The 19,095-nt window shown below is 31.8% G+C and overlaps 4 protein-coding genes across 8 annotated transcripts in view; 2 read left to right on the plus strand and 2 right to left on the minus strand.

Moving 5' to 3' along the window:
- Positions 1-5,885: 5,885 nt before the first annotated feature.
- On the plus strand, positions 5,886-6,601 carry LOC124533150. Its single transcript, XM_047108314.1, has one exon. The coding sequence runs from the start codon at positions 6,101-6,103 to the stop codon at positions 6,392-6,394; it is 294 nt and encodes a 97-aa protein (XP_046964270.1). The 5' UTR covers positions 5,886-6,100; the 3' UTR covers positions 6,395-6,601.
- A 3,454-nt stretch (positions 6,602-10,055) lies between these two features.
- LOC124532954 (structure-specific endonuclease subunit SLX1 homolog) lies at positions 10,056-11,599 on the minus strand. Its single transcript, XM_047108091.1, has 4 exons — positions 11,389-11,599; positions 11,072-11,123; positions 10,777-10,968; positions 10,056-10,514 (listed from the first exon to the last, which is right to left on the minus strand). The coding sequence occupies exons 1-4, from the start codon at positions 11,565-11,567 to the stop codon at positions 10,080-10,082; spliced, it is 858 nt and encodes a 285-aa protein (XP_046964047.1). The 5' UTR covers positions 11,568-11,599; the 3' UTR covers positions 10,056-10,079.
- Positions 11,600-12,033: 434 nt separating this feature from the next.
- LOC124532846 (zinc finger HIT domain-containing protein 2) lies at positions 12,034-14,075 on the plus strand. 2 transcript variants are annotated; one of them, XM_047107948.1, is made up of 4 exons: positions 12,034-12,221; positions 12,313-12,841; positions 13,068-13,271; positions 13,713-14,075. In XM_047107948.1, exons 1-4 carry the CDS (start codon positions 12,175-12,177, stop codon positions 14,037-14,039), a joined length of 1,107 nt encoding a protein of 368 aa, XP_046963904.1. In that variant the 5' UTR covers positions 12,034-12,174; the 3' UTR covers positions 14,040-14,075. The 2 variants fall into 2 exon arrangements, with proteins under 2 accessions (XP_046963904.1, XP_046963905.1); XM_047107949.1 differs by lacking the exon at positions 13,068-13,271.
- Positions 14,076-17,207: 3,132 nt separating this feature from the next.
- LOC124532732 (phosphatidylinositol 4-kinase alpha) overlaps positions 17,208-19,095 on the minus strand; it is a 42,338-nt gene continuing 40,450 nt past the window's right edge. For all 4 annotated transcript variants that reach the window (XM_047107779.1, XM_047107777.1, XM_047107778.1 and 1 more), the window contains 2 exons: positions 18,631-18,790; positions 17,208-17,484 (listed from right to left, as the gene is read on the minus strand). In XM_047107779.1, the coding sequence (XP_046963735.1) occupies positions 17,259-17,484; positions 18,631-18,790 (386 nt within the window). In that variant the 3' untranslated portion in view covers positions 17,208-17,258. The remainder of the gene's footprint in view (positions 17,485-18,630; positions 18,791-19,095) is intronic.

The raw sequence follows: 19,095 nt of genomic DNA on the forward strand, positions 1-19,095 counted from the left end.
TACCAAAAATAACATTTTTACAATTTTTGTCTATCTGTTTGTTCCGGCTAATCTCTGGAACGGCTAGACCGATAGTCTAGCCGTAGGGAGTAACTTAGCTATAACAATTTTCTTTAAATTCAAAGGCGTACAAGGTAACAGCACAGCTAGTCTTAATATAATCGAATCGAGAATCAAATATTTCTCTGCAAGCCTGTTCTATTTTAGGCAACATCAATACTTACCATCAGGAATGATCAAGAGCGTCATCTAAATGAATAGTAATTTCAAGTATCAGTCAATTATATCTAAAACTAGTTGCCGCCCGCGTCTTCGTTCGCGTTTTAGGGGTTGGTTATCATGTATTAGGCAAAAGTAGCCTATGTCTTTTCATGGAATTCAAATTTGGTTCACGCCAATTTTTTTTTAACGGGTCATTGGTTTGGTCGTGAAAGATAGACGACAGACAGAGTTACTTTCACATTTATAATATTAGTACAAATATTAGGCCGGAGAAAGACCACAGTGGCGTGCACTTGGAGAGGCCTATGTCCAGCAGTGGGCAAAAAAGGGCCGATCATGATGATGATGATAGATATTAGACTCCTATTGTATGAGGGTAGTATTAATTTAATTTAAAAATATACATCTAATCTTAACATTATTATACCAAGAGAAGACAAAGCTTTACTAGAAACAATAATTTTCGTTAGGATTCCACTTAAACAGATGACAATTTATTTATTTATGTATTGTAGTTCTTCAGGGAGTCACGATCAATTACAAATAATTTTAATATTTTCTGTAGATAAGATCTCATTACAGATGAGTTCCTGTTAACGTCAATGCACGTTGACCACACAAACGTGGACAGATTTTTGTAATTTTGAAGCGCAACATAAACTTTCACATTCCCAAGGAGATTTTTAAGTTTAAATGATATTCTGAAAACAACGTAAAATAATCTAGATGTAGTTTTTGCATATCAAAAAAGTACATATATATTTTGGAATAAGCTTTTATAAACACTTTGGATTCTTCTAATTAGGTACAAAATTTAATTGAAGAGATGGCTATGTAGCTATAAGAACGTCAAAATTGTACGCCTGTTTCATTTAAGCTGGATCCCTGTTGAATTTATTAATTTTCTCTGTGTGATTTACAATAAAGTGAGAAGTGATGTAAAGTCAATTGAATGTAAAAATCCTTGTATTCATTTTACATTACATTATATTGTTTACCCGCACCGAAAATACAATACTGCATTACGCCGAAGCACTGGAACATTTAAATTAAACATACTGATTACCTATTTTAAAATCGAAACACGATGAATATAATTTACCTCATTATAATTTAAAAAAGCTTTTTTAAATTATAATCGAAAATCTGTGATGATTTTTAAGCCAAATAAATTAATAACAAATATTTAATTTATCATTTTTAAGATAGAATGGTATAAAAAAACTCACATATGTACTTATTATACATATCATGCAAACCTTGAAAACATTACACTATTTTTTTTGTAATCGAGTAAAATTGTAATATAATTTTGGAGCCAATTTTCATTAATAAAATGTATCGCGAGCCAGTGTAATTACAGGCACAAGGGACATAACATCTTAGTTCCAGAGGTTGGTGGCACATTGACGATGTAAGGAATAGTTAATATTTCTTACAGCGTCATTGTCTATGAGTAATGGTGACCACTTACCATCTGGTGGCCCATATGCTCGTCCGTCAATCTATACCATAAAAAAAAAATAGTATCGTAATAAACTGCAATAGTGATGGACATATACCTTTATATGCCATTGTTGCTTCCTAAATGCCAATAGTTCACGCACGTATAATATTGAACCTGGCTATTATATATTGCAAGATACACATCGCTTCTCGTAAAACCAGTTTTAAAACCAATTTAATTCGTACCTAGCTTATAAGGCTACAGATCCGAAAGGTCTGAGTTCAATTTCTATCCTGGGCCAATTGGAACTCAACGGCTTTGAGTAAGTCCTTTTGGGTATGTACTCATATTCATCACATATTCTATCGTCAAACAGTGCACTCAGTGTTGCTGCGTCTGGTTTGAAAGAAAGGTAATCCATTGTAAAAGGCACAAGAGGGATATCATCTCATTGTTGTTGTTGTTGATTGTTGACTTCTAAGCAGGATATATTACATACATATATAACTGTTTTTATCTAAAATGACTTTGTATATTTAAATGTCGAAAAAGAGTAACTATTGAAGAATAACTACTGAGCTTCTTGCTAGTTCTTCTCGGTAGAATCTAAATTCCCAAAAAGTGGTAGCTTAACTTAATATAGTTCTTAAATGACGATTCAAAAGTGCTTGAAAAAGCCTACTGACTAAAGAATATTTTGATGTTTTTTTTTTTGGATTGTTTGTGTGGAGTGTAAGGTAATACTTCTTACAGCGGCGATTATCACTTACCATACCTATGGTATGGTATCAAATTCGACCAAGAATTATGGTAAGATATTAGCAAGAATTGCTATATCATTGAATCTTTAAGGGAATTTCAAACAAAAAATTTGTATAGTACGACACAATTTAGACGTAGCATCGGTAAATTTAATATAACCGACGAATGTCGATTTATACAACCAACAAAAATAGCGTCGTATGGCGCGCATACGACGCTATTCATCGCTATAGATTCTCGTGAAATCGACTTGTCAAATTGACGAATATATTATTAGGTCATATGATATTACAAGTTATTTGGTTTGCGTAAAGATCATATTCACATAAGAAATAATTATTTATAATTTGGGATAGCGTATTTAATTCGGATGTGATGGGTTTTTTCGAATTTTGCCGATGATACATCTAAGTCGTGTCGTACTATACCTATATCAAAGATAAAACTTCCAAACAACAAAATGTCATAACACACATTTTTTTATTTAGTATATTTTATAAGTGGGTTAAGGTTAAACAAGAGCATAAAATATCGATATTATTTTAATTTATGATTAATTTTATTCAATTCTCCTAATAAACACACTATAAAAATGTATACATCGGATCGTTTGATCTTTAGAATTTGATTAAGAATTTTACAAAGAAAAATCGAATTAATATAATAAAACAAATGAAAATATTAATATTAAATATAATAAATATACTATAAATAGTAAAAAAGTATGTCCGAAGGTTAAAGACTACCTATTATAGTGCCATTGTGCACAAACCAGCCATGCTTCAGATGGAAAGAAAATTTTGGCACCATTTGAAAGACTACCTTAAAAAATAAGATACCTAATGATTTCGAAGTACCTAAGCTTTATAAGCTCAGCTTGAGCTGGGAAGGCCCAGTGGTTAGAAGGCGTTCATCTTAACCGATGATTTCGGGTTAAAAGGCCAGGCCAGCACCACTATATATATATTGTGTTTATAATTCATCTCGTGCTCGGCGGTGAATGAAAACATCGTGAGGAAACCTGCATGTGTCTAATTTCATCGAAATTCTCCCAAATTTCACCAACCCGCATTGGAACAGCGTTGTGGAATATGTTCCAAACCCTCTCCTTAATGGCTCCTTAATGGGAGAGGAGGCCTTGGCCCAGCAGTGGGAAATTTACAGGCTGTTACTTTACTTTTTACTTTACTAAGCTTTTTAAAAAGGTTTACATTTATATATTTATAATTTATAGTGCCAGCAACGAGTTATATATTTTTTCCTAACGTTAGAAATGTTGCATTGTCGTAGATACAAATCATTTAAATTTTCCTTATCGAAACCAACAACAGACTACTCTAAACACTAGTCACTTCGACCATTCAAAACTTTGCTAAACCTGTTGTATTTAATCATTACATAGTGTAAAACAAAGTCGCTTACCGATCTGTCTATATACATACTTAGATCTTTAAAATGACCCAACGGACGTGATGCGTTTTCTTTAATAGACAGGACTTGGAATGTAGATTCTACCGAGAAGAACCGCCGAGAAACTCAGTAGTTACTCTTTTTCAACATATAAAAAAAACTAAGTCATGTTAGCAAAATACAATTATACATGTATGTATTATATCCTGCCTCGAAGTCAGCAAGTATTAACTCCATGCCGCCTTAACCGGCTTAATTCTGTCTAGCACAACCAAATTACTACCAGAATCATTAAAATTATTTTTCAGCATGTAGACGGTGATTACATTTATTTTGAAAGTACATGACTTAAATTATTTTTTATAATTATTAAGGTACTTATAATTATGATATTTAGCATTCTGTATGCGATTCTGATTCTATTTTAAGAATGTCATCGAACCAGGTTACGTGCCAGATACATTACTTTCACCCGACCTTAGGGCACTTACACACGTTTTTTATATTTAAATAAATGTCACTATAGTTCTAGAAAATTCTAGAACTTATTATTTATTAATAATAATATTTTAAGATTTCGTCTCCGTACCAAAAAAACTTATTATAAATTTTATCATTTCGATTATAAATAACAAATGATTACGTATCAAATATGTTAAATAAATACGCGGGAAAAACCTTAAACAATCATTATAATACGTATTCATTAGTAGGAAGATATTCAAAGCGTAAAACGTATTCTTATATAAATATTAAACGCATATAAAAACAATGACCTTAGCTAAATGTTTGAATTGTTGTGGTCTTAAGTCAAATAATATTGCTCTTGTTATTAAAAAAAAAACTGCATTTTGTTAGGAAGTTAATGAGCCACTTAATGACAAATAGCCGATTATCCATCAATCGACATATTTTATTGAATATATTGTAAGAAACATCAAATATCTTTGGTTCACAATAAGAAATTGTGTCTTATTTCATCCTCCATGCAAACAAAAGTTTAACTGATTGGTTACTATTCTGCCCATAGATAATATGTATTAACCATTCTCTACATCTCTTTTGCAAAACCAACATTGGTGGCGCAATATATGTTATATCCGTTGTAAGTTACACTGACTCACTCATCCTTTTTTTGTTGTTATATAGCGGTACTGTTTAATAGTAGAGCACCTGATACCTACACGGGCGGGCTTGCACAAAACCTAAGACTTCACCGAGAGAAGCATAACAAATGACAGCCATGTCAACATATATCTTTTTTTTAGACACAGTCGGAAAACTTGCGCTCTTTTGCGTAGCGTAGAGTATAGTTTTAAAAAAGTAGTTAGTCTATGGGACGCCTTAGAAAACCAAATTAAGAAGTGTGTCAAAATGTATCATTGATTAGAAATCTTTCAAGCCGAAAACAGAAGTACAAGTATTTAATGCTGCAGTAAAATATAATTGAGATTCCCATGTAATGGTTTACCTTAATTGGTGGCCTCGCAATAATAGTTTAATTGTAACGTTTATTTCCTCAATAAAAATGCAAACTTGTTATTTATTTTAATTCAAAAATTGTTTTACGTAATCACCAATTCTATACTTATTTTTTGTTTGTACACTCGTAAATAATAAAAACATATTCAGACTTTTTGCCGCAATGTTTCATTTATGTCATATAGTAGCAACGGTACAGACTGTAAAAGCATTTCTTTATAACAATACAAAATAATGTCTGCGACATTAAATGTGTTTCGCACACCTAGATTTGGCCTATAGTTAAACAAAGACATGAAATCGTTTCGATAAGGTTCTTAAAAGTATAAAAACTATTTATAAATTTTAAAATCTTGTCAGAAGAATAAAATTTATTTGTTTCATTATAATTTAATTCGTTGATTAAAACCTAATGCAAATTAGCCTTACATTTTTATGTCATTAAGGTTAAGTCGCTGCACATACCGCCATGGGACCAGCGTACCTTAATATTGACGTTTTCACGCTTTGGGCCAAAGTAACAGTAAACTATATAATCAAACCCACACGTCTTAAGAGTTCTGTTATCCATATACTTATTGGAATGACACACTGACGGTGACAGTCTTGCTTACACGCTACTGAGTATTCATTCGCTCGAGCGACTACAGTCCGTTAGTTGGTTACGAGCTCGTATTAAACTTTACAAATTATGCATTTGATTTAAAAACAACGCTATATTACAATTTATTTAAAAAAAAAAAAAAAAGTTGACGTAAATTTTGGCGGGAACGTAAAATGGGGCGCCATATTTTATTTTTCGTCATGATGTTTTGTGTGTTTACATTGTGTGAAATGAAGAAAAGAAAAATGGATTATCCGACTGAGAAACAGCTTACGTTACAAAGGAAGGAGACTACACCAGTTGACTTTACAAGGTTATTGGTGATGAGAGTCGTTTACGGTTTGGCTAAAGCGATGGGTTTCCAGGAGCCAATTAGTGAAGTGTTGAACGGAGCTCTCGTTCCGCCGGGAGCTGATGACGACGATGACTTCGATGATGATGACGATGACATCTTCAGTGATTATTGATGACGACCGTGAATTTGTTGAGTATTTGTATTAAATATTTATTTCTAATTAATCGTTAGGTATTATTTAAAATTATTATATAGACAAATTGATACCAAATAAAATGCATTTAATTGTTTAATTTTATAATTACTGCAGAGGTTATTTACTAGTATAATGACTAAATGTACATAATCTAATTAATCTTTAAGCAATAGCTCATTTTTTTATTTTTGTATGATGTATGATTCGACGTTATACAGCAAAATGATCAAGAATTGAAATGTAAAATTATTGTTTTAATTTTATTATTTACAGACTTTATTATTTCATACGTCAAATTCATTAGGAGATGTGCTCAATCAACTATTTATTTATTTATTAAGTGTACCTATTCATGTAAAGAAATATGTTATATTCGTTATTTATTATTGTACCTGGTAGATGTAGTAATTTATTTTACTAATTATGAACACATTTTGACTGAAAATATATTTTGTTTCACATATGTCATTTTGTCTATTTATTTACCTTAAAAATGTATATATTTTAAGGTTATATTTATATGCGAAAATAGCACATGTAGTAAAAAGTGACCTATGGCAATATAAAGTTGTTATAAATTCAAACTAAAGGAAAATCTATGACAACGACTACCTTTTATAGTTCTCTGAACTAGTGTAGCGTGAAGTTTAAAATTATATGTCTCAATTTATTGAACTATTATATATAAATTTTTAAAGTAATATCTGAATCATTGGAAACAATAATATTTTTTATTTTGATAGACGAACATGAACGACATATATCAATATAAGTATTATCTGAGCCTGTGATCAAATTGAGGCAATGACATCAGATTGAGAAGCCAAAAAAACCGTTTACTTTCAACCAGAACTATTATGTTAAGTCTGGTCTACCCACGCTGAACTTACCACCTATTTCTTTTATGGAAATTAAATTCATTTGAGTACCATTCATATAAAAAAGATTATCATAAAAAGCCTTAACCGGCGTTCCTTATTAAGCATAATGCGAATTTGGTTATTATCCTTACGTAGTTAAGTAAAGAAATTAAATCTTGGAATTTTAAAAGAGAATGGAGACCCTGTTTTTTATTAATATAAACTTCAAAAATGGAACGTTATTTAATAACATGCATTAATTACTGAATAAGGAGGACTCACTATCCAAAATAAAATAAACTTTCTCTATTATTATTTATTAATTATTTCAATGTAATAACTTGGATATTATATAAAGTTTTACAGTATATTCGCAAAAATGTAGGCTAATATAAAAATTATTGTAAAACTTCTTATGATCGCCAGTTATTTTGTGTAGTTTATTAATTTTAGATAATTTATATTTCTAGATAGAGTATACCACTACAAAATAATTTAGACATACAATTATGCAAATGAATTTATTAACTTCGATTCAATTCATAGTTTAATAGGTTTCAGTTGTGCTTTATTATTATTAAATTTTTATTTAGCCAATGTCACGTGAGATGGAGAAGACACGATGGAGATTGAACGGTACGGTCGAGATTGCAGGCTTAATTTAATTTGAAGGACACAAAAGTAGTAGACTCTCTGTTAGTGGCGTAAATAGGGCGGTACCATCGGTACCCAAGCACAGGGCGTAGACTCTCGGGGGCGCAAGTATAGACCGACTGGGCTACTATTGTTTTTTCGTTTTGCTCTCTGAGCCCCTAGCACTCGATTCCAATACAAACGTACTTACATGCGAGTATCATTAAAAACATACATTGCGCTTATTTTTTAGACAGCGCAAGAGCGTATTTGTGTTCATCGTTAATGAGCTACACATTTGCAGTAGTTAACCTGCGGTTAAGTTTCAGTCAGTGAGACAATAAAATAGGCAAAGGGTCTCCTTAAGTAGGGCACAGAAAAGGCTAATTACGGCACTGCTCTCTGTTAACCCATAACCTAAAACGATACAATAATACTTAATAGTGCTTTGGAGTGAGAGATAGCTCAGTTTGACATTTTTTTTTTATGGAATAGGTGGCAAACGAGCAGGAGGCTCACCTGATGGAAAGTGACTACCACCGCCCATGGACATCTGCAACACCAGGGGGCTTGCAGGTGCGTTGCCGGCCTTTCAAAAAGGAGTACGCTCTTTTCTTGAAGGTTCCCATGTCGTATCGGTTCGGAAAAACCGCCGGCGAAAGCTGGTTCCACAAAGTGGTTGTGCGAGGCAGAAAATGTCTAAGAAATCGCGCTGTTGTGGATTTTCGGACATCAAGATGGAAATTTGCCAAACGTCAAAATAATTTACAAGAATGCGTGTGTTTAGTGACCAATTGTTAGCCACTATATTCTACGAAGCATTATCAGCTTTGACAGACTAGACACATAAATAGAAAAACCAAAGATCTTAATGATATTATCGTCTTCTCCAAGCCTAACTGAATATTTATATGGCCGATTACCCGTTACTGATGCCAGTGAAAGTATTTGCATTCATGCGAGACGTGACTTAATCGCGAAGTTATTGAGAACGCACTAAATAATTGCTATTCGATAAAAAAAGGTAATCTGTGTCAACGTGAGAGTAAAAATAAATAAAAAACAATGAAATATGCGTTCACGGTCCAATAAATGATAACGTGTTGGTGTGATTTCGTTTTAAAAATATTCTTACTTGATTATAGAAAAAGAGAAATAATTTCCCGTTGAAATTTACGATTATTGTAAATTTACCACATGACTAAGGCCTCGGCTATTTTTTGAGCTTACCACACCAAACTGCTTCAATGCGTAATGCGTATTGGTGGGATATTGGTGACGGTTTTTTTATCCGACCTATCCAGATTTCCTCACGGAGTTTTCGTTCAGCGCTGGATACGAAATAAATTATAAATGCAAATTAAGCATTGGTGCTTGTGCGGGTTTGAAGATTGTCTACTAACGGAACTACAACGACTTAAGAAAAACAAGCTTTTATTGGGCGGCAAATTTCATAAAATTACAATATTTAGTTTGTATAGTCAGTCACCGGCGCCAAAATTAGAGTTAACAGATTAGATGGAACAGGTTTATATTACTAGCATGACTGTAGTTTTCAAATGTTGAAAAAGAGTAATTATTGAGTTTCTTGCCGGTTCTTCTCGGTAAAATCTACTTTTCGATCCGGTGGTAGCTTTACTTAATTGTAAAATGACTATTCAAAAGTGCTTGTAAAGGCTCACTGAATAAAGTTTATTTTGATTTGATTTGAATGCACAAGACCCACATACTAAAATGTAAAATTCAATAGATGTTTTTAAAAAGAGAACATTTATCAAATGGTCTACATGACGACCAACTGAAAACCAAAAACCTAGTTTCGATTATCAGCTAAAGTACATAACGTTATTAGCAAACGACGACCTCCGTGGTCGAGTGATGTGTACATACACTGATTTTCATGGGTACGCCACTTCGAGGTCCGAGATCGATTCCCGGCCGAATGACAATTATCGTTACTTTTCTATTTTGTCTTGGGAATGGGTGTTTTCGGCACCGTCGTTACTTTTCATTTTCCATAACACAAGTGCTTTAGCTATTTACATTTTGATCAGAGTAACATATATGATGTTGTGTCTTATTTTATAAACAAGATTCAAGTATTTCTATTATATATTATTTTCCAAAAGCAAAAACAAAAAAAATATTTTAGTCAAATATTTAATATGTCATAAGTCTTCATTACAATCAAGGAACCAAGAAGGATTATCAACAAATCCCTTATCTTGAGTACATAATATGTCTTCATCTAATTCATCCTCAACTTCCTTTTCAACCCCTTCATTTGTGGTCAGTTGGTTACATCCTCTCATTGTCCTTATCAAGTCACCCCATTTTAGTTTTACATTGCAAAATGGACAATGGCCGGCTATAGGTATATACTCCCCGGGAGAGAGGAATATTTCGGCCAAGCAACATATATGAGCCACTAAATTGCAATTGGAATTTGTACAGCTCAATTTTTCAGTACATTTCAAAGGCTCAGAACATATTAAACATTCTATAGTAGGTACTATTGTATTTTTTGGTTTGGATACCTTGAGGTTCCTACTTTTTATTGGACCATGACAGATTATCATATGATCTGGAGGTATTCTTTCAGGCTGAAAATAAATAAAAATTATCTATGAACATTATTTATTAGCAGGCAACACTTTTTTCCTTTTATTCATAATAGCAGACACTGTTGACTATTGTTATTTGTGTTGGATTTAACAGATTTTATAGAAAATTTTAAGTTCTTACTACTTATATTCATATATTGATGTCCACTTAGGGACTTAATAGCAATACTATATATAATAATACTTATCAATTTAGATAATAATTCTCTTTGCAAGATAAAGAAATATAAAACAAACTTACTGGAAATTCTTCAAAGTAGTCATTTTCCAACCACCTTATCACCAGAGGCAATCGATACCAAGGGCCAACTCTGAGCATTTCAGATAAAACTCTTAACTTAAATTGAAACTCAGTTTCTTTTCGAGGTATTTTCTTCAAGTCGAGATGCTGCAGTCTTGTTGTTTTATTTGGGTTCTGCCATGCCCATTCAAACTACAATTAGTAAAAAAATATTAACATAATATATATAAGGTAAAATAAGGTAATGTATGAGAGTAAGTTTATTACATTGAAAATAATAAATTAAATAACTTACTCTTAAGGCTGAGATGTTGTTTGGGAAGCCGTGAACAATTAAAACCATTTTCCTAAAATAATGAAATTGTATACTATTATACAATACAATATCAATATTATACAATATCAACTTTTTATTTAAAGTAAATTAAGAATGTCTTTTACTAGTCAAATATTTTGGAGGCTCCTTCAAGACATATATTAATGCAATGTATAAGAATTATAATTGATTTAAACTGTATAAAAACATAAATCTGTATTACATATATGTAAGTCTAAGTTTACATATATTTAGTCTTTAATAAAGCCAATGTGAAAATACAAGTCAAAATTTACCAAGGACCTCTGTTACTCGTACGATGAGCTCCGCCGGCCCAAGTGCCTCTGTTATGTTGCATAATTCTCCTATTTGGATCTCTCGTGTACCCAATATAAGTTCGTCCTTTAAATTTTGGATTAATGTTATATAGAAGGTAAACTCCATAAAAGTCATAAACAATTTCTGGCTCCGTCATTTCGAGTTTTAAAAATATCTCACTATCACAAAATAATAGTGTTAAACACACTATAATAATCTTTTCATTACATTATAATTGATAAGACTCAAACTTCTTTTTAAATTATTATATTTATTATTTAAGCAACAACTCAATTTTCGTTTGTTGTTTTGTTTAAGGTTGTCACAAGTCACAACAAAAACAACTCAAGATAATATGTCAATGTCAGTATCACAAGCTTAAAGCAATTTCATTACAATCAAAACATTAAATGAATGCTCTTTTAAGTAGATAATAAAGGAATTTATAATTGACTCATTATAATGAAATTATTCAACAAGTGTTTGTGATCTTATAATGCAAAATAAAATATTACTATTACAATATCAGTTTAGAAATTCCAATATTCATTTGACACCTTAACAGAAACCAAGTTGACAACTAACAACAGATTTTGTTATGTATTGTCAAAGTTAGATTATAATTTGGTAGCATTGTTTATCGGCTTTGAATAAAATGTTAAATTATTAAAAAGACACTATTTTTTTAACATAATATAATATTAGATAAATTTTCATAAAAATCCTGGTATAAGAAATCAAATTGTAAGCATAATTAGTGTAAAATGTCGAAAGAATCTTCTGAATCAAAACAAACAAGGTTATGTGGATTGTAAGTATCATTATATCTTCTATGTAAAGGCATTTAATATTCGCCCTGTCCTTAGTACATATCACAATTGCTAAATTAATATAAATTGCAGATGCGATGCAAAACCAAGTAAGTACTGCTGTCCACGATGCGAAGTGTTCTACTGCTCACTCGATTGCTACAAATCAGAAAAACACGAAGGATGCTCGGAAAGTTTTTACAGAGAGTACGTTAACGAAGAACTAGCATCACATCAAGTTGGTGACGACGCTAAAGCCAAAATGATTGACATATTGAAAAAAATGCATGAGAATGAGGATGATGAAATAGATGAATTCGAAAATATCGAAGAAATAGACTCTGATGACGGTTCTGAAATAGATTTACATACTAGAATACAAGACTTAAACTTAGACGACCCAGATGCTCTTTGGAATGCACTAACAGAAGATGAGAGAAATGATTTTGAAGCGATGCTCAATCAAGGTGATGTCGGCGCTATAATACCTCAGTGGGAGCCATGGTGGTCCTTTACTAAAGAAAAAAAACTTGTAGAAGATGTAGAAGAATCAAAGAAAGAAACAGAAGCATTAAAGAAATGCCCTGCAATAAAATCTGTACCAAAGTTCACTTCACTCACTGTAAGCTTTATTTCATAGCAAAACATATTTAATATTATTGTTATTATAAGTGTTTACAACAATGTAGTAAAATATAATGACATTTGTTTCTATGATAGTGTTAGGTCTTAAAATTGAATTTACTTAACTTTAAACACAAAGAATCACAAAAAAATCCCACATTTAAAGTAATGGCAAAGGAATGAAAAAAATGTTTTTAATTTTTAATATATACTTTTTTTTACAGACAGTCAAACCATCACCAGCTATAAGATTTAACATGGCAAATGTTGTAGCTTCTTATGCTTTTGTCATGAGATATTTTAATGGTGAAATAGAACCATTGGAAACAGCCTCTTATTTACTAGAAATATGTACTAATTTAAATTGCAATAATAACTTTGAGGATCCCGAATCGGCAGTAGAATCTGTGGCACAGCGGTGTTTACAAGTAAGTGAAGTATTTATATATATTTAATAATATTATTTTGCAATACACAAGAGAGGAAAATAATGATACTTGAGGAGAATATGTCAAGAATCTAGTTTTAAGGTGAATTTTTTGGAGCATGCAGGTCAATTGAGGTTTGGTGGAACTCTCCTCACAATTTTTTCCTTCACCACCAAGCATTTGATGAAATATAAAATGAAAATCTAGTCATGCTTGCCTGGTGTTGAAACCAGATTCATTCAGGCGTTTTAATTACTAAGCCAGGCCAGTTTTCCTCCCTCCAAGAGAGCTTGGATTGATAAAGATGAACTCATAAATCACCTGGAAAACCCAAAACAACTTTGACATCAATCTCTATTTTCTTGAGAACCAACATTGAAATTTAACTAATCTTGATACAATATACTAGTGTTACAAATGAAATCTATTTTATTTTTTCAGAGTGAATTAATAGAAACAGATGAAGCAAGCTTAGATGTGATGAGAAATGACACACTACAAATATTACAAGGGCCGAGTGAAGAAAATAAATTGCATTACAATAAAGCAACTTTCTCTCACATCATTCAAATATTTACAGATGCAAAAGCACTTTGCAAAAGAAATAAAACAGATGTTAATGATAACAGTACAAATAAAGGGACATTTTCTAGGAAATTCCCTGAACATAACCAAAGCCATTTACCCAATATAGATTTAAGCAAAGTTAAGAAAGTTATCAAGAAGTTGGAATATTATTTATCATTTTTAGACAGCTGTGATAATTGAGCATAACTTGTTTTTATTATGTTTTATAAAATAAAGATATTTTATTTTCAATGTACACTTTATTTTTTTCGAAACAAACATTCGCCTTTTTTTGCAAATTCACAAATTTTCTGTACAGATAACCTTAATTAAAGATGAAATCTAATTACGCTATTAGATAAGCAGTCCCCTGGCTTTGGCTCATTAAATTTGTACTTTTTTTATGCTATAGGTTATAGGAGTAAGTGATCACCACACCCATAAACATCAATACTTAAAAAATTTAACCATAGCTTATTTATTGCTCTTTGAACCTAGGAAATAATGTTTGAGTCTGTAGTTATATTGGCACTATACAACAGTAATAAAATAAAATTAACAATATTAATTAAAAGCCAACTCTTTACAACCCAATTTTTCGTGTATAAATGTACATAATAATATAAGCATAAGCAATTACCTTTCATATGCCAAAAGTAATGGTCAATTTATATTGTGAAACATTTTGATGATTACCCCGAACAGACACACAAATAATGTTTAGTGTTGTCTAGTGTTGATAATTGACTTATTAGCTTTAATAAAGGCAGTTATTTATAATAACAATCATTCACTTCAATGCAAAGAAAAAATCGAATATTTCCCACTAAGTTAATGATAGACGGTAATGCTAGAAATAAAACCCTTTTCACCTTTACCACATACTTTAATTCCAACAACAAAGTAACTATCAGAGGAATGTTAATAACAGTTTTTTTTAACGGCAATAAGACACAAGCTTCAATTTTAAATATGGAATAGACTTCTCTGAGGGTCTGTGGAAGGGTACCTTCTTGAAAAAAGTTCTTTTACGCTGTTTATTGAACTGGCAAAAGTTGCCACAACAGAAAAAACTTTCCCAGTGTCCTGTTTAGTGTATGAGGTTTTAATGTAACGTTATTTAATATATTTTGTTTCTTTACATTCTGATTTAATTTTCATAGTATTTAGCTGTGTTAATTATATTCAAGCTTTGTAATCTTATTGCCGAGATATTTTTAATTACAGCGTAAAATTCAGCACTCTAAACATTTTATACTATTTTATGGTATTATATAGAATTCTTCAAAGATGTTTTTTTTTTTTTCATTTAGTATTATATTTAATGATATAATTCAAAGCGTATATTAATAATAAATTTAATAGAATATCGACATGATCAACAACTTGAATGGACAAAAAATAACAAATTTGCACTAAATATCGAAATAATCACACATTTATTTAAACATTACAATAAATAACATATAATATTACGTACATGAAAATATCATTATATTTCTGGAATAAAAAATATACTTTTTTTTTAAATAGAGGCGCGTTTACATTCCACATATTTCTTTATCATGTTTGAGCTATATTGTGTAAACGCAACTTTTTATGAAGTATGGATTTAATTAAATGTCTATTTTTATAAGTCCGATTGTACAAGGTATAATAACATTACTCATGAACATAGTATATACATATACGGTTTGATATATTTTTTTCAATGTCATTTTGGCTATCATTTCTATTAACATCTAAAAGAAACCTAATAGGACTATCTAAATATAATTATTCTTAAATTATTTAACCCGGCAACACCATACACATTGTTCGTAAAATTGTTACATTTATAAAGCAATTATTAAATACGTGCAAATAATTACGTGTATATTATTATGCCGAAACCTTTTAAAGAACCAATACCAACTGTCAATTTAATATTGTAAATCAATGGACAAATGAGGTACTAAGATAAAAACCATTCCACGACACGAGCTCCCAAAGGAAAATCCCTGAAACCTCATTGGTTAATACGCGTGATATTCTTTAGCTAAATACTTTTTAGAACATCTTATTGGCTGAATTCTATTCTATCAGATACTATCAACCAATGAGGTGCGAGTATTTTGTTTCTTAGGAGTTTGATTCGTGGGATGGACTAAAGATATCTCTATATTTTTTTAATTATTTATCTATCTATATAGTATGATATTACTATATCGTAAGATTTTAGAAGCTGATATATTGATTGCAGTTAAATCATTTAACATTTAATATTATTCGATGATCGTAAATTACTGCACCATTTTTTTGATTATTTATTATAAATGTACTTTTTTATCGATTATAATTTAATTAGTTTAAATTGAAGCTTGAAACAGAGATCGCATTTTAAAATTAAAAAAAATGATTACGTTGTACAGTCAGCATAAAAAAATGTGAACAGTAAACATAATATTTCGTTATTTTATATTTTAGGTATGAAATTTGATAGATTCATTTAAAACTAATGGCGTTTTCAATTTTCCGATAACATATAGTTGTATACAGACTAACATTGAATTTATTTGATATATGTATCTATATTTAAGTTTTGGTCAATAATATTTATATATTCAGGTTTTAATTAAATCATTTTATAATCTGCTATAGACATAGTATTGTTTTTAACGAGTGGGATTAATCAAAGCGCAAATAGTAGAAAATAGTTCACCAAGTAGGGAAAGCCGCCCATGTATATAATTTGAAAATAATGAAACGACGCAAAACCATGAGTCAAAGTCCGTCGGTTAAGGTCACCCACGCAAGTAAATGCATCTATATTATATTTAATTAAAAGTGTTAGTCAAAAAGCATTAAACTAACATTAACTAGGATTACTTTACATTCAATATTTAAGGTATGTATTAATTATTAATATTGTTATGTCTTAACTTCGAAAAAAAAAAAACAAGGAACTATTATATTTTTTTAAGGCAGTTAAGCTATTTTCGAAATAAATATCAGAGTTTTCAAATAACACGGGCAGACTTACAATGTGGCGTTAAAAACGAAAAATCATAATAAGCATCTGCAACGCTAGCGATTCTCTTTGTGCCTACAGAAACATATCTACATCTGAATTAGAAAAAAAGAAATCAAATTGGTAACATTAATAATAACAAAAAAAAAACAAATGAAATACAATATAAAGGAAAATACTTTCCAACTAGGAGAAAGTATTAAAATTATTATTGAAATAAGTAACAATTTTGCTAACCGTACCTTCATCGAAGAGATACGCCTTCCTTAAACGTCTGAATATGAAAATTCTACCACAATATTATCTGTGATATATACATATATAAACCTTAAACCACCACGGCGGGTTTTTATGTTCCCAGGAGGGGGGGGGGGGGTTACAGCTTCATGTATTAGGTATACCAACGATATCTAATACGGTATTTGGTTCTGGTAATACTGTATCATGTCGTATGTGCGAGTCCGGAAGTTGAGGAAGGAGTTCCTTATGACGGCGAGCATGAATGCGGCTGCGTCCTTCTCGGTTGAGTTGGGCGCGAAACGCGATCGCAGCTGTCGGATGGTCTGACCGCGGAAGCAAGGCAACCCCGTGTCCAGCATCAGAGACACGATCGATATTATCGCCTCCTGGTACGGCCTGGGACACCAACACATTTGTCAAACATATAAACATATTTTTTTTAAACATACAAAATATATATACAGTATATACGATGTCGCATTTCGTTTTACCGTGTAAAAATTCAGGATATTAAAATTTCTCACGGGTGGGGTAAAGACAGGTAACATTAACATTTAACATTTTTTAAACATACAAAATATATATACAGTATATGCGATGTCGCATTTCGTTTTACCATGTAAAAACTAAGGATATTAAAATTCCTCAAGGGGGAATTTGAAGGGGGGTAAAGACAGGTATAGAGCTAATTCCTTCACTGTTCCAAGGGGTTAGCGTAGCATTAACATTTAACATTTTCTAAACATACAAAATATATATATACAATATATACGATGTCGCATTTCGTTTTAGCTTGTAGAAATTCAAGATATTAAAATTTCCCAAGGGTAGGGTAAAGACAAGTATAGAGCTAATTCCTTCACTGCTCCGAGGGGGTGGGTGGATAAACAAGCAAAAATCAATTATAATTGGAAACGCATCCTCACGATATTTTCTTTCACCGCCGATCACTATATATCATCATCGCTACATATTATAAAACTTAGTCGCTTACCGCTGTCTGTCCCTATGTATGCTTTGAGCTTTAAAATTACGCAACGGATTTTGATGCGGTTTTTTTAATAGATAAAGTTAATCGAGAGGAAGGTTTTTGTATTTGTATATAATACATGGACAATATAATAAAGAAACACTGACAATTTTCACATTTTGACATTCTCTACTATATTTAGTATCAGTATTGCAACTGTGCGAAGCCAGGTCAGTTCGCTTGTATACATATGTAATATAACAACAACAACAGCCTGCGAATTCCCACTGCTGGGCTAAAGGCCTCCTCTCCCTTTGAGGAGAAGGTTTGGAACGTATTCCACCACGCTGTTCCAATGCGAATTGATGGAATACACATGTGGCAGAATTTCTATAAAATTTGTCACATGCAGGTTTCCTCACGATGCTTGTGCTTGCCCGGGTTTGAACCCGCAATCATCGGTTAAGATGCACACGTTCTAACCACTGGGCCATCTCGACTCAACATATGTAATATAATTATCTAGAACGAATGAATTTCTCTCATATCTAAGTCTTAAATAACATTCTCACCTGACAGCCAAGAAGGCTTGCACGCAGAGCTCACAGAACCACTTGAACGGCGGCGCCTCCATCTTACCACCCATCACCATCACCATTTCGTCCGTCAACTTGATATCCGGTTCGAAGCCGAGATTACCGCCCGGCGACGATTCGAACATGAAGCCGAAATCTGTAAATAATAACAAAACTAAAATGTAGCGAAGAAAGTGGCGGAAGAGGGAAAAAGGTACTAAAAAATTAAATCCAATCTAATTTTAGCCCGTCTGGGTAGGTACCACCCACTCATCAATTATTCTACCGCCAAATAACAGTACTCTGTATTGCTGTGTTCCGGTCTGAAGGGTGAGTGAGCCAGTGTAACTACAGGCACAAGGGACAGGGACATAACAACTTAGTTCCCAAGGTTGGTGGCAAGGTTGATGGTAAGGAATAGTTATATTTCTTACAGCGTCATTGTCTATGGGCGATGGTGAC

This window comes from Vanessa cardui, chromosome 10 (assembly GCF_905220365.1).
Source record: "Vanessa cardui chromosome 10, ilVanCard2.1, whole genome shotgun sequence".
NCBI classification, from domain to species: domain Eukaryota; kingdom Metazoa; phylum Arthropoda; class Insecta; order Lepidoptera; family Nymphalidae; genus Vanessa; species Vanessa cardui.

Coding starts and splice junctions, on each gene's coding strand:
- LOC124533150 (XM_047108314.1), top strand. CDS start 6,101: ATGGGGCGCCATATTTTATTTTTCGTCATGATGTTTTGTGTGTTTACA.
- LOC124532954 (XM_047108091.1), bottom strand. CDS start 11,567: ATGACGGAGCCAGAAATTGTTTATGACTTTTATGGAGTTTACCTTCTA. Junction 11,124..11,388: donor ACGAGTAACAGAGGTCCTTG/GTAAATTTTGAC, acceptor TCATTATTTTAG/GAAAATGGTTTTAATTGTTC. Junction 10,515..10,776: donor ACTACTTTGAAGAATTTCCA/GTAAGTTTGTTT, acceptor ATTTATTTTCAG/CCTGAAAGAATACCTCCAGA.
- LOC124532846 (XM_047107948.1), top strand. CDS start 12,175: ATGTCGAAAGAATCTTCTGAATCAAAACAAACAAGGTTATGTGGATT. Junction 12,222..12,312: donor CAAACAAGGTTATGTGGATT/GTAAGTATCATT, acceptor TATAAATTGCAG/ATGCGATGCAAAACCAAGTA. Junction 13,272..13,712: donor TGGCACAGCGGTGTTTACAA/GTAAGTGAAGTA, acceptor TTATTTTTTCAG/AGTGAATTAATAGAAACAGA.